Source organism: Perna viridis, chromosome 7 (genome assembly GCF_037379345.1).
Source record: "Perna viridis isolate PV_CMFRI_1.1 ecotype Kerala chromosome 7, ASM3737934v1, whole genome shotgun sequence".
NCBI classification, from domain to species: domain Eukaryota; kingdom Metazoa; phylum Mollusca; class Bivalvia; order Mytilida; family Mytilidae; genus Perna; species Perna viridis.
The window spans coordinates 3,553,654-3,568,581 of record NC_142451.1 but is presented as its reverse complement, the minus strand read 5'-3'; the positions used below and the strand labels follow the sequence as shown (position 1 = coordinate 3,568,581).

Below are 14,928 nucleotides of genomic sequence, written 5' to 3'. Positions count from 1 at the left end.
TACATACTTATATCATGTGTATTTTAGTTACAGTGAATTTTATCACTCAAAAATAAGGGCAAAATGAATTCTGCTGAAAAAGTAATCAAGGGAACCAAGATTCGGGCAAAAATCAAAAGAATATATTCTAAGTATAAAGACTAGACAGGGAAAATAATCATGCACAACATAGAACATAAAAAAACCAAAATAAATTGTATAAAGAAACAACAGTAAACGAGCAACTAATACTACTAAAAACAAGGATCAGATGCACCGGTAGGGTAAGCACCTTCTGCTTTTGTAGAAACACCTGCCGAGCTGTAAATAAATGTCATGTCTGGGGTAGACAATCAAGAAAATGAAAACTATGACAAATTGGTTCTCATGGTACAGATGGCTACACCATAAAAATCCATGAGTTTACGATGAAGATCATAAAACTTTTATAGTGATGAACAACATAACCCTGTTACATAAGGCCAATTGTAAGAAGTCTGGCATGGTACAAAATGTTGGCATAGTTTTGGCAAGTCCTGGCATAACGTATCAGGTGCTGAAGGGATGTTGCTACAGATGAAAGGAAACTTGACAGTATGGAATGAAAAGTTTTGCTTTAGTCATATAGTTTGGTCATGATTTTTCTCTTACTATCAATCCTATGAGGCTGACTTCATAGTGTCTGTAGTATCCTTTATCTTAAGTTCTTTGGATAAATGCCATGTATATGTAATATGATCCCTGAAACTAGGATTGTTCAAAGAAAATACATTATGTTTATACCAAAAACTGAAATAAAAGGATCTTGCCAAACAACTTTTTTTCATCAAATCAGCTATAAAGTCAGCCTTATAGGAGTGAAAGAATATGTCAGTTGGTAGTGGAGCATAATTTGTTCCAACTGGAATACTGACTGTCTGTTGAAAAACATGTCTACCACACTGGACAAATATACATTTTGACAGTTTTATCTTAATACTGGTACAATTCCATCTCCCATAGAGGAAATATAACACCTAATAAAGTCATTACATAACAATAATGTCCTTGCTTTCCAGTTTCTTCAGATTAGAGGACCATTTACCAGACTGTAACATGGATTACCTTGAACTTAGAGAGGGTAATGTACATGGGAGGTTAATAGGTCGTTACTGTGGTTATGATGTCCCATCTAATATCACATCAGTTAATGGATTATGGATGAAGTTTCGTTCAGATGAGTCGCTGACAGAGCAGGGATTCATTGCACAGTATAGCTCAGGTATTTATCATTAATAAGGGCATCCTATAGTTTAGACTATATAGGAGAAGTCAACTAACATTTCATCCGTTAATAACCAAGTAGTTGGTAGGAAAGGTGAATTTTAATGAAACTTTAAAATGGTGGTATTCAATAATTTAACAAGGCACTAATTCTTAACTTTTTCTTTTTGTAAACAGTTATATTTGTCTGAATTTTAAAAACTTTTTTCTATTCCCACCATTTGCAGAGTGGGGGTATATAGTAATAAGGGTTTCTGTCCTTCCTTCCATTCGTAATTTTATCTTTCCTCCTTCCATTACACAGAGGGGTACTTGTCTCTTATTTTCTTCTCCACTTACATCACTGGAATATAATGAAACTTTCTCAAAAAAATTATTACATGTTCTCATTGCGCTTCTCCAATTGCGATGGAAACCAATTTGGAGATTTCACATAGCAAAATATAATTTATGTCATTTATGAATATGAGGACAATTTTGGAGTTTCACAATACCAAACATGGACTTTGTTAATATGGGAACATAGGGGACCCATTTCTTATCCATTACTCCTCCTTCACCACTGAATGGAATGAAGCTTCCACAGAATCTTCATTACATATTTCTATTGTGCACCACCTTTTTAAAATTATGCTCCAAATAAAATTTTAGGTCAAAAGGTGCATGGTATCAAATGGTGGAGTGAGCACATTAAGTTAATGACCATTGTTGACAGCTTTTACAGCTTATAACTGTATAAATTACAACTTTTGCAGACACATGGAACTTTAGTAGTTAGTTCATAATGTATCAAAAGTGATTTGTTAATTATTTTAGAAATGGTTTTAGAAAGAAGTTTCAAGCACTTTTGTATAAGATTTCAGAATTTGTATCATAACTTGAATTTTTTCTTGTTCGTTGTGTGTTGTTATTGATAGAGATAGAAGTATGTTTCATAATAAAGGGATTCAGTTATCAAACCTGATTTCTAGGACAACCTTGTACCAGTTTAAACACTATAAATGTTGCTATTGATAGCCAAACAGTTTCTGGTTTGGGGCATCCTCATATTTTGACAAAATATTGTCTGATAAAAATACTTCTAATGATTTGACTGTGTTCTGGAAATAATAAAATACAATAGATTTTTTGTGTAATAAGAATATCTTTGATATTTTGATCGACATTTTGTTTCAGTATATGGTGGAATATTAACTGGAAACACAGGACAAGTTGCCTCCCCTAGATACCCAAACAATTATCCTAACAATGCCAACTATGTATGGACAATATCAACAGATATTGGAACCATGATAAAAATCACATTCCTAACATTAGATATGGAACGTAGTGGTCTCAATACAATATGTATTTATGATTTTGTCCAAGTATGTAATTTAATTAATAAAAAATAAATATTCTGTATCCATTGAGAGATAGATTTTACTTTTTTAAAGAAACTATCTGTATGTCGGCTATGGGTTTTACAGTTGGTATATATAACAGTACTAAATATGGTAGTTTAATGTATGAAAGGATGACAAAATATCATTTAAGTCAGAATTGTATTCTTACCGTAAGACTTATGTGTCCAACTATTGTTGAAGTTAATTTTGTATACACATTATAAATGTCATACATCAAGGATTGGATTAGAATCATTTATTTATACTTGCAGTAATTGCTGTATTTCCGTCCATGCCAAGAACTTATCAAGAAAGCTTTAAGACACTTTTTATGTAATGATAATCCACTTTGGTGACTCTCATGATAATACATTTGTATCTATGTTTTTATCCTTTTAGTTCCAAGATGGTGATCAGGCTGACAGCCCTGTTTTAGGAACGTACTGTGGCTCCAGTCTACCAGATCCATTTTATACGACTACTAACCAGCTTAGAGTAAGATTTCAGACTGACTTCAGCAGTCATGGACAGGGTTTCCTGTTTACCTGGGAGGCTACTACTGACCAGCCAACAACGACCACAGTAGAACCCAGTACCACTCCTGGTAAGCTTTTCTTGTTAGTTACCAGTATGTATCAGATTTAATAGAAGTTTTAGATTTCCTTATACCTTCTGTAGTTAATTAAATAACTGTTGTAGCTTAATTTGTATATAATAAAGCTGTAGGAAGGTTTTTCAAAAAATGGATTTGTAGCTATGCTGGAAAGTCTTAGTGGAAAGAGGACTATGATTCTAATGTCTCATATATTGTAACCTTAACAATTAATTGGATATCGTTGTAAATATCAATTCCATGATTGACTGCCTCAAATTTTATTCATCGGGTCATAATATTTAAGATTTTTCAAATTGTTTTGTTTTCTCAAAGATATCTTTGTCAATTGCATTAAAATGGAAATAACTGTATTGTATTTGAATATTTTTGTCATCAAATCCACAAATTATAGCTTCGTATCATACAGTGATGAGGAGGAAACCCTAAGATTTAACATTGTCCTTGGTCGTATGTCTTTATTTCAGTTCCAGGATGTGGAGGAATTATAAACCCAACCCTTTCATCCCCACAGACAGTTACCTCTCCTGGCTATCCTAATGGCTATCAGAGCGCACTAAATTGTGTCTGGCGAGTTGTTGTTCCAGATGGCAACAGAGTATGGGCAAACATCACAGATATTAACCTTGAATCTTATGGGCAGTGTAACTATGATTATGTTGAATTTGGAAATAGTAAGTAATATTATATTTCATGTTTTACATTCATTTTTTGTTGATGCCAGTGGTCCTTTGAATCATTAGTACTATAGTCTTTAATAGGACTCAGCTTACACTTGAACATTAAGCAAAACTCATGTAAATATCTGGCTTTTTTTTTGGAAGTACTGTGAAGAAATCATTTATTGTTGAATTTTTATCATTTGTAAAAAAATAGTTACTTTTAAAATTGTAAGATAGATGCCATTATATCTTCTAATTTTGCTGTTTAAATTTTATATATGGTTGGAATTGGATCGATAAGACAAGCAAAAAAGAAGAATTGTTTTCCTACAATTGATAATAAGACGTGTAATCAACTTTTAGAAAGCCACTAGAAAACACATAACAGTACATCAATCCTATTTTAAAGATTTCTTTCTGATATAGTTCTACTACTGTCAATATTGTGTTATTACAGGGTATCAGAAGAGAGGAACATCACTTGGAAGATTCTGTGGTCGAGATGGAAATCCTCAACCAATCATCAGTGAAATGTCTGAGCTTAGAATTACATTTGTAACTGATTACTCCATTAACAAAACTGGATTCTCCATACTCGTGAAACAAGGTAGGCACACAAGCTTCTCAATAAACGGAACAGGATTCTCCATACTTATCAAAAATCTTCAAACAAGGTAGGCACACAGACTAGTCAATAAATGGGACAGGATTCTCCATACTTTTCAAATCTCTTCAAACAATATAGGCACACTGGCTACTCAATAAATGGGACAGGATTCTCCATACTTATAAAAAATCTTCAAACAATGTAGGCACACTGGCTAATCAATAAATGGGACAGGATTCTCCATACTTTTCAAATCTCTTCAAACAATGTAGGCACACTGGCTACTCAATAAATGGGACAGGATTCTCCATACTTATAAAAAATCTTCAAACAATGTAGGCACACTGGCTAATCAATAAATGGGACAGGATTCTCCATACTTTTCAATTCTCTTCAAACAATGTAGGCACACTGGCTACGCATTAAATGGGACAAGATTCTCCATACTTATCAAATCTCTTCAAACAAGGTAGGCACACAGACCATTCAATAAACAGGAGAGGATTCTCCAGGTAGGCACACAGACTACTCAATAAATGGGACAGGATTCTCCATACTTATCAAATTTCTTCAAACAATGTAGACACACAGGCTACTCAATAAACAGAATATGATATCCATAGTCATTAAGCAAAGGCATAGACATAAATATAAATTGAAAGTTAAGGTTGATTTCACCTATTACATGGAGCATTCTAAATTATACATACATGGTTTTTTTTCAATTTACTGATTGTGCTTGAAATGATGTAAAAACAATGTTTAGATTTTTGACATAAAATTTGGGTAGTAAAATGTAAACTTTGTTTGTAAAAAGCCTCTGTCAAAGGGGGATAATTGGTGGGAAAATTCTATTAAAGATAGTTGCCTGGAAATTGTTCTGTAGAATTGTAACTGGAATATTAGTTTTTCTTAAATTACAAGAAAAAGAGTTTGGTGACCTGCAATTTCCATTCTGAAATATAAAAGAATGTATGTTATATAAATTCACGAGAAAGTTTTTTTCTTCTTTTTGTTAAAGTTTGTGAAATAGTGAACATACCATACAGAATCCATATAAAATGGTGTAAGAATATGCTTTTTTCAACCTGGAAATCAAGTTTGGTGTCCTATATTTATTAAATTAAAATTCTGATGTATGTTCATTCTGTGTTATGTCAGAAACTAATCATGTGAGATTTGTTTAATATGATTTGTGTATTATTTTGTGTACTAATAAACATCATAGAAATTCTGACTTTATTCATCATAACATTCATTTTTAAAAGTGGATAAAACTGAAATCAGAACAATATACATAGACAAAAACAATGCATTAAACCAGTGTATAGATCTAATTATTACTATAGTTGAACAATGTGCTGTTATATGCCTTATAAAGCAAACAAATATTGAATTAAAGTCCATTTTTGACTTTTGTAGTATGTGGTGGCCAGCTACATGGAGGCAGTGGAGTGGTAGCCAGTGATAATTATCCTAACCCATACCTCCCTAACTCTAACTGTTCATGGTATATCAGTGTTCTTCCTGGCAGGACTATCAGGGTCCAGTTTAATGGCACGTTTAATATTGCTGGGTCAGGTTCTAACTGTCAAGGAGATTACATACAGGTTGGTATCACAACATGCAGAAATGTATTCTTCGTAAGTCACCCATACCTGTTTGTGAAATTTTGATTGAAAAATCATTATACGAAAGAAAACCCTACAAAGTATGGGGTATAGGAAACACTATTTTAGTCTGTACACTGTCCACATGTCTTATCTGCACAAATCTGCTTAAACCACTTAATGGATTTTGATGAAATTTTATAGAAAATTCAGGCATCGCATGCTTATGTACATAATTTAATAATTGAAGATAATCATTGTCCCATGCTTGCAAAGGGAGACAATCCAGCTTCAGGATTTTACATGTAAACATTTTTTTAACACAACTACTTCTAAATCACTGTATGGATTTTGTTGAATACTAAAAACACATGATGTGCATTAAGGAATGTCATTTTGGTCCAATGTAGGCAAAAAGAAATTATCCAACTTATGGGTTTAACATAATTTAAATCCATTTGATTCAGGGCTTTCTCTTTGTGAGCTTGTCTGTAGTATTTATAGTGAGACACCTTAAAAATGGTGGATCAAATTAAGTGTAAAGTAAACTTGAATTGATATATAGGGAAAGGCTTGATTTGATACTTCCCTTAATGATGTAAGTAGCCACAGTGGCATGTACTAATGTATGTTGATGGCTTTCTCTCTTTTGCCCATTGAGTATGATTTACAGTGATAGTGATTGAGTATAGGTATGATTTACTGTGATTGATCCATACGTTTTGTTCATTAATGTCACAAGTTTCCAGTTACATAAGATTTGTTTGTATTAGAATATGATCAAGAAATATACAATATTGAAATTTATTTCAATTATTTTACTTTTGTGTTGAATTTGAAAGAAACTACTGGTCACAAGGAAAACTAATAGAATACAATAATAAATTTATATGTTACTGTTGCAGCTTTTGAATGGTAGATACAGCTCCTCACCACCTTTAGGTAATAATCCTCAGGGTAAATACTGTGGATCAACCCCTCCCCAAACCATGGAAACCGGTAGCCATGTTTTAAAGGTTAGATTTATTTCTAATGGCAACAACAATGCAGCAGGGTTTTCCTTGACCTTCAATGAAGTGCAGGTCACCTGTGGAGGTCATCTGACCTTAAGCAATAGTATTCATAGTAGAGTCTTTATGTCACCAAACTACCCTTCCAACTACACCCATAATTTAGAGTGTATCTGGATTATTACTGCACCAGCAAACGAGAGAGTGCAGGTTGATTTTGATGACAATTTCTCCATAGAAAGCCATTCTACGTAAGTATGCTTTTTCTCTTAGAAATAGCTAATAACAAAATATAGAAACAAATTAACATTGTCATATTTTCAATGGCACTTTCATGTATGAAATTAAAAGAAATTAGTTAGATAAATTTGGTATACTGTATATCTTGAGGTATTGAAAAAAAAAATGCAAATTACAAATTATTGGAAAATTTGATAGAAATATTTAACTGCTTTAAAGGTTTCATTTCTAAGTTTAATATAACAATTTACTTTAATGTCTACCATGTTTTTGATTAGATCTTTAAAAGCCTGTGTATGTTCATTAGTTTTCTTTGAATTAGGTGCCTCTTTGACTATATAGAACTGAGAGATGGTGGTACAACTAACTCCAGATCTTTGGGAAAGTTCTGTGGTACAACTGTACCAGGGACTGTTAAATCTACAGGCAATGTTTTGTTTGCCAGATTTAGAACAGATTCATCTTCTATTGGTATAGGATTTAAAGCTTACATCAGATTAGGTAGGCATGTAATCTGTAATTGGCTGATTTGTTTTGTTAAAGTGACTTAAAAATTTTTGATGTTTCCAAATAAGGATAACAACAAGATTACTGAACATTAATCTGATCCATAATCCAAAATAGATATTACATCACCAGTGTAGCTTGTACCCAATGGTCCTGACTTGGTACCAGCATTTCAGTCGAAAAACCTGTTTTACAGAAAGCCAAACTTCCCTCTTCCATTGTGGAATTTGGAATTAGAAAGTTTTATTTTCATTTAAGTCCTTTAAGACTAATTTTGATTGACTTATTTTTATTATGTTCCTCTTTTTGAAACACAGTCGAACCTCGATGTGTCGAACTTGGATTAGTCGAAATCTCGGATAACTCGAACTAATTACAAGGTCCAAGCAAAATTCCCCTTACTCCAATACAATTTTACCTTGGATGACTCGAACTCGGATGAATCGAAACCTTGGATAACTCGAAGTAATCAGTCAGTCCCCTCGATAGGGCTTCGATGTTAATTAACCCTGATGTCTCAAAGTCAACTAATTAGTCAGAAAACTGATTGCTTTATTCCAAACCATGACCGAAGTGTGTTTTAACAACAATTAGCGTGGCTTTTAAAATTAATTTGTTGACACTCTTTATGGTTTGATTTGTTTATTTAACTAATTTAATATTGTGCTTGTTTTTAAAAGAAATGAATTGTATTAATAACATGCTGGAATTTACACTAACAGTGATATCGGATATTTTGATATTTTCAAAAATAAATTAAAAAATACAGATGAATTGTAATGGTATCTGACTTATTTAATGAAACATCAAACAGGTAATTCAACAACTACATTCGTTTCACTAGTGAATCTGAAATTTTATCGTAATATTGTAGAGCACATGGTATGACAATACTCCTGAACGTGAATCAAACACAGCATGTTATGAACTATGACATTTTTGATATAGAAAAATAAAAAGGAAATTTCACTGAAACACTCAGTGCCATTCAGTATTTCAAACATGATGTACAACATACAAAAAAAAATATCTTCCGATATGAAACGAATGACATTATGAAGTACCATGTAAAGTGAAGTACATGTACATGTACAAACATAACAAATGATGTAAATACAGAAACAATCATGGACCAAACTAATAGTATTTCCGGTTTATCCTCTGCCTCGGATTACTCGAACCTCGGATAACTCGAACATTTTTGCATGGTCCCTTTGACTTTGACTTAACGAGGTTCGACTGTACAATAATGGAAATTGTTTGTACAAATGAACTCTATTACGGATGTATAATATGCTGTGAATGAACTCTATTATGAAAGTATAATATGCTGTGAATGAACTCTGTTATGAAAGTATGATATGCTGTGAATAAACTCTATTGTGGAAGTATAATATGCTGTGAATGAACTCTATTATGGAAGTATAATGTGCTGTGAATACTTTTTTTTTATTTTTACAGCTACATGTGGTGGAACTATAAGAGGTCAATCAGGATACATCCAGTCACCAAACTTTCCTTCACCTTACGATAGTAATTCTGACTGTGAATGGTACATCCATGGACCAACGGGACATTATTTGACTTTTAACTTTCTGAACTTTAACCTCCAGTATGGTAGTAATTGTACTGTTGTAGATTACATAGAAATCAGAGAATACAATGCAACAGGTAAAAAAATATTTGTATAATGCTATATTTCTTTTTATAATAAATGTAAGATGTTTGCATTATCTATGAATTTGAAAATAAAGCATTGAATTACCCCCCGTAAATGTGAAAATTATTGACCTTGTAAAAAATAGTTTTGAGTTGTTATTTTCATAATTAAAAACATGACTTTACTGAAGCAATGTAGTATAAATCTCTGGTATTCATAATCATTTTTCATTCTGTGTGTTAGGACCATTGTTAAAGAGAGCATGTGGATCCAGTATGCACACCTCAGTTGATACATCAGACAGCTTTGCTTACATCAGATTTAAATCTAACAGTGCTATTAACCGTCCAGGGTTTAAACTGGTTTTCACTTCCAGTGTTGAAGGTAATTTGTTATGAATCAATGTTGGAATACAAATTTTCCTTATTTCTAATTGGCCAATGAAATTTTTAAGTTCTAACATTTAATAGTTATGTCATCTGGTGATGGAAATAAGGTGTCAGATTTGACAAAGTACTGTATTATGGAAATGCCCTTTTGCCGAAAAAAAATTATATATGGGTAACATGGTAAAAACTTATAAAGGTCTTTCATGACTTTTGGTTCTTGTTATAGAAATACATACATTTTTTTAATTTCAGCTTGTGGTGGAGATATGGTAACCCCTGTGGGGTCATTTACGTCTCCAAACTATCCTGGCCAGTATCCCCATTCAAGGACTTGTGAATGGAAAATCAAAGTTCAACGGGGTCGTAAAGTGTCCTTGAAGTTTGACAATTTCAATTTGGAACCCCACAGAAACTGTCAGTTTGATTACATTGAAGTAAGTATTGCATAGAATCCTACATTGAAGTAAATATTGCCTAGAATACAACATTGAGGTAAGAATTGCCTAGAATCCAACATTGAGGTAAGTATTGCCTAGAATCCAACAATGAGGTAAGTATTGCCTAGAGTTAACTGCTATGATATTGGTTTTATATTATCCATTGTATTTAGTTTTACACTTTTTACAAATGAGTTTACTCTCTAAAGTGGAAGGAGTTTACAAGATGGCTAGTTACTTATATTTGTTGAAAATCATCACAATTTGTCAATGTTTAAAGAAAATTAGTTGACAGATGTGATGATTGGTTCTTGGGTCGGACGGTCAAATGTTACAACAAACCAGCATGTGTAAAAATAAACGTTTTTACTTTGATCGTCAATAAGAACATCCACAATACATCAAATAGTTAGAAAACGTTACAAAACATCACAACACATGAACGTAGAATAATCTCCATTGCTTTTTTTTTCTCCAACTCCCTTGACAACGTCACACCATAGGGTGCATCATACTGTTACCTTAATGCACACTGTTTCGCAGACCAAGTTATCCTGGTCAAATTCTGTAAAACTTAAAATTAAAAGTTGAATTTTGGTGGATACATTGTTTAAATGTAGTTAAGCATTCATACATAGACCAATGTAATATATGTAATGGTAAACAGGTGTAATTTAAAGGAAGAATGGTATCCGGAACGTTTCAGTCCCCTGCCGTATTAGGTTCTCTCCTCAGCATCAGATGGCTGATTTTCAAAATACCTTATTTCGCACGAACTTTTGGAACTGAAATTGTGGGAGAATGAATCGAAAAGGGTCTTATTATTTTACCCTTTTTCCACCTACTCCATGCATGCTTTCATCCTGTGGTAGTGTCAAAGTGCCTGATATTTTATAAAACATAGTAATTGGCTGTTAGTTTTGGACAGGCACCCCTGATTTGTACTAAAACTCAGTACTATTTTTTTCAGTATGTTACCATGGCTACTGGATTTTATAAAAATAATCACTAAATTACTTATATATGACTTAAACCTCCACACACCAAGGATTTCAAAAATATGCACTTTTTTATGACAAAACACTAGAAATTTCTGTGTGCACTGCCTCAAAACAGCTTTATTTCAACAAAATGAGACCAAATTTTCAGAAATGACCTAACTATTGTACTACCATAAGTGCTTACAGAATACGGGAAACAGTGTCAATGATGTTGGCGTAAATATGGAGCATAGTGGCATGAGGGAAAGACCCAGATTTACAACACTGCTCCCCTTTTTAAAAATATATCGTCCTCGAAATAAATGTTTCTCCACAAGTCACAATAAGATACCTATCACAACAGGATTATAGTTACATATTAGTATGCAATATTCTACTTGAATGATGATATAAATAAATTGTCACTGGTTAAATTTTCGGCAAATTTTGATTTCAAAGCTTTGAGTAATGGCATATCATTTTTTTTATAATAAACATTTGCACCAACACTCTCGCCTGCAATCACATCAGGATAATAAGTATTGCTTATTAGAGTACATGTATTTTTAGTTTTCATAACCCTGGAATCCATGATCTTGGGTCCAACACAGAGGGAATTTTCAAAAGCAGGTTCCTTATGAATAATTTGACACTTTCCGCTTGCACTTCATCTCTTGTCAATTTACTTTTATATCCAGAAGACTTAGTATTTGGATCTGTTATGAACTCCTTTTCTTCATTTTGTTCAATTGTATATTTAAGCAATGAGCTCTTGCAATGCTCCTGCCATAGCAATTCCTTAATTAGCTGGTCAATGGAAGACGGTTTTAACCCTTTGACTGCCAGAGTTTTCTCTAGGAGAGTACCAGACGTATTTTCAAAAATGTTTTCCGAGCTGAAAGTTTTATGATGTTTCATCGTGCAATGATTGTATGACGTTACAGTGCTGCCTCTAATAAGAGGTGTCAAGAGGGTGGAATGAATACCACGCACTTGTTTCTGATTACCATTTTTTAAAATACCTTTTCCCTTGATAGGAAGTCTGAAAATATGGACAGAGCAGCTAAGCTAAAACAGTAAACATAAAAAATCAATTACAAAATGTGAACGTAAATGAACAAAAAGCAAACGACACTGTCGACAGCAAAGGATAAATAATAAAAAAATATATGCTGCCTCCCTTTATTTACCTTTGTAGTAGACTTTTAAATTAGATAGTACATTTAATATTTTTTTCGAAAAAAAAACAAAAAAACATAAGATGGGCAGTGACTATTATCAAAAGATGGGCAGTGACTATTATCAAACAAATATGATTTCATGAACAATACATTACTGTTCACCCGTTACATATAAAGGCTATATTTTATTCAGATTTCATCCAATTGTCTCTCCATTCAATGGAAGGTTTAGGAGGAGTTTCAACTATGAGCTTCAAAATATATGACACTTTTATCGAAAGATCTCTCTTTTGCAGGCATCCATGGCCATAATTTTACCGCATCTTACATATAATAATACCTAATGCAGTAAATAAGGACTTCTAGTGCAATTAGCACAATTAAAACATTGGTAGACAGGCATGATACATGCATGGCGAGTCATTCCCATGACACCATTCTTTTTTTTTTTTTTGGGGGGGGGGGGGAGTGTAACTAACAAATCAAGAAATCTTTTGACAGGTTTTAAAATTATATAATTTTTCAATCGCTTAAATTTCCAATCCATTTTAAAATAAGGACAAAGACAACATCGATTGTGCCTTTTTTGTCAGGCGAACATTTCACATTTTTGTTTTCGCCATAAGTATGACCATCGGGATAGAGGTGGTTAAGTTTGACAAAAAATGGATGTGCAATGGCTAAAAAACTTATCATTTCTATTGCTACCACTTTATTTGTGTCAATTTTTTTAGATATAGTATGTACGTTGTTAATCTTATCAACTTATGTGAAGTAAATTATGATCTGTGTATGGAAGCCTATATCAGCCAGTGTATTTTAATTTAAAAAAATGAAGATAATATGTTGAAAGTTTAAAAAGAGTGGCCAATATAGGCCCCCGTGTTTGTGTATTCATTGGTGTTATTTTTTATTTTATTTTATCACTTTATACTAAAGTGATAATAGAAAAAATAGGGCAAAAAAAAAACCAAACAAACAAACATTTATTTCTAGCAACTGATATTTCAAATAACTACTGAATTACAATCTTAAAAGACAAACAACTAATTGGGAAAACGAGGTTCATGTTAGCCAAGGATCATATATTTAAATGAATGCATGTACACTGTTTGTTGAATTCATTTAACTTCTTGACTAGCCCTAAAGGGTATACAAGCATTTAATAAAGAAATATGTTTTAATAATTATGATAACCAGTACATGTAACAGCATCAGGGAGAATCTTGTTGACGTTAGGCCTGCCAATCATCCAGCCAAGTGAATTAAAAATTGATGAAATGACTGATGAACTACCAATATTTTCCTTTATGGACCCTCTCTTTTTTGGCTCTCGATGTCACGTTTCGTCGTCACAAAGGCCTTGCTACTGTGACACCAAGAAAACAACAAGTTTTTGATGGGGCAGATGCATCGGCCCTCTGGCACTGAAAGGAGTACTATTTTGGGCCAATGATTGGCCCTGTAGCATGGAACTTGTTAAAGCTAAAACTCTATAGCCAATATCGCTATCACAATATCCATTAATTAAATATTCTGTGGTAAATTCAACTATCAAATTGTCAGTTGTGCCTGGGAAAGATTTTCAAACGTCTTTCTCAACATGACAAACATATTCTTGAATATTTTCGTGGCTAAACATATGGGTATCTGTTAATTTCAATCTGCATATCTGGGCACTTTCCATATCTTTGAAACGGCGTTTTAATGAGGCATATACAAGTGCAATATACTTTCGTGTCTCTGGTGATAAGTAAGAGATATGCTCTAAAGCTTTATTTCTCAATGAGGTTATCAAATAAAAAATTTGATCACTTGGTAACCATTTATTACATTTAGCATAAATGTCAAATTGCATCCACAAACCTTCAAATAGTACATCTCTGCTAAATTGTGGCAAATCACAACCGCACATTCTGTTAAGTTCATATGCTGCACCTTAGATTAAAATTATCTTTGATGCATTCATACAGTTCTACTGTTATAGTCTGTAGATCAAAGAGTTTTGCTTATATAAAATAATTACAAGTTCTGACCTGGCATCAAGTCTTTATGTCCTTTTGGTTAGACGCTGAAATACTATGAATTACACAATCCATTTTCCTCCCGTTCTTAAAAGGTGTTCAATATAGGTTGTTCTCCTCAGCGAATGATGTGAGTTCGTTTCTATATGCTGCCACCAGTGTGATGAAAATTGGTTCTTGGGTCGAGCGCTCAAATGTTTCAACAAATCAGCATGTGTAAAAATATACACTTAAACTTTGATCGTCAATAAAAACATCCACAATACATCAAACAGTTAGAAAACGTTACAAAACATCACAACACATGAGCTTAGAGTCATCTCCATTGCTGTGTTTTTTCTCCAACTCCCTTGACAACGTCACATCATAAGTGCATCCAAA

At 33.0% G+C, this 14,928-nt stretch overlaps 1 protein-coding gene across 1 annotated transcript in view; it reads left to right on the top strand.

Moving 5' to 3' along the window:
- Positions 1-14,928, top strand: part of LOC148610996 (cubilin-like) — a 113,996-nt gene that overhangs the window by 67,191 nt on the left and 31,877 nt on the right. The window contains exons 37-47 of the mRNA XM_088591004.1: positions 1,038-1,240; positions 2,419-2,609; positions 3,027-3,231; positions 3,708-3,914; positions 4,360-4,509; positions 5,932-6,119; positions 7,025-7,380; positions 7,692-7,870; positions 9,338-9,547; positions 9,780-9,920; positions 10,178-10,359. Coding sequence (XP_088447130.1) covers positions 1,038-1,240; positions 2,419-2,609; positions 3,027-3,231; positions 3,708-3,914; positions 4,360-4,509; positions 5,932-6,119; positions 7,025-7,380; positions 7,692-7,870; positions 9,338-9,547; positions 9,780-9,920; positions 10,178-10,359 — 2,212 coding nt within the window. The remainder of the gene's footprint in view (positions 1-1,037; positions 1,241-2,418; positions 2,610-3,026; positions 3,232-3,707; positions 3,915-4,359; positions 4,510-5,931; positions 6,120-7,024; positions 7,381-7,691; positions 7,871-9,337; positions 9,548-9,779; positions 9,921-10,177; positions 10,360-14,928) is intronic.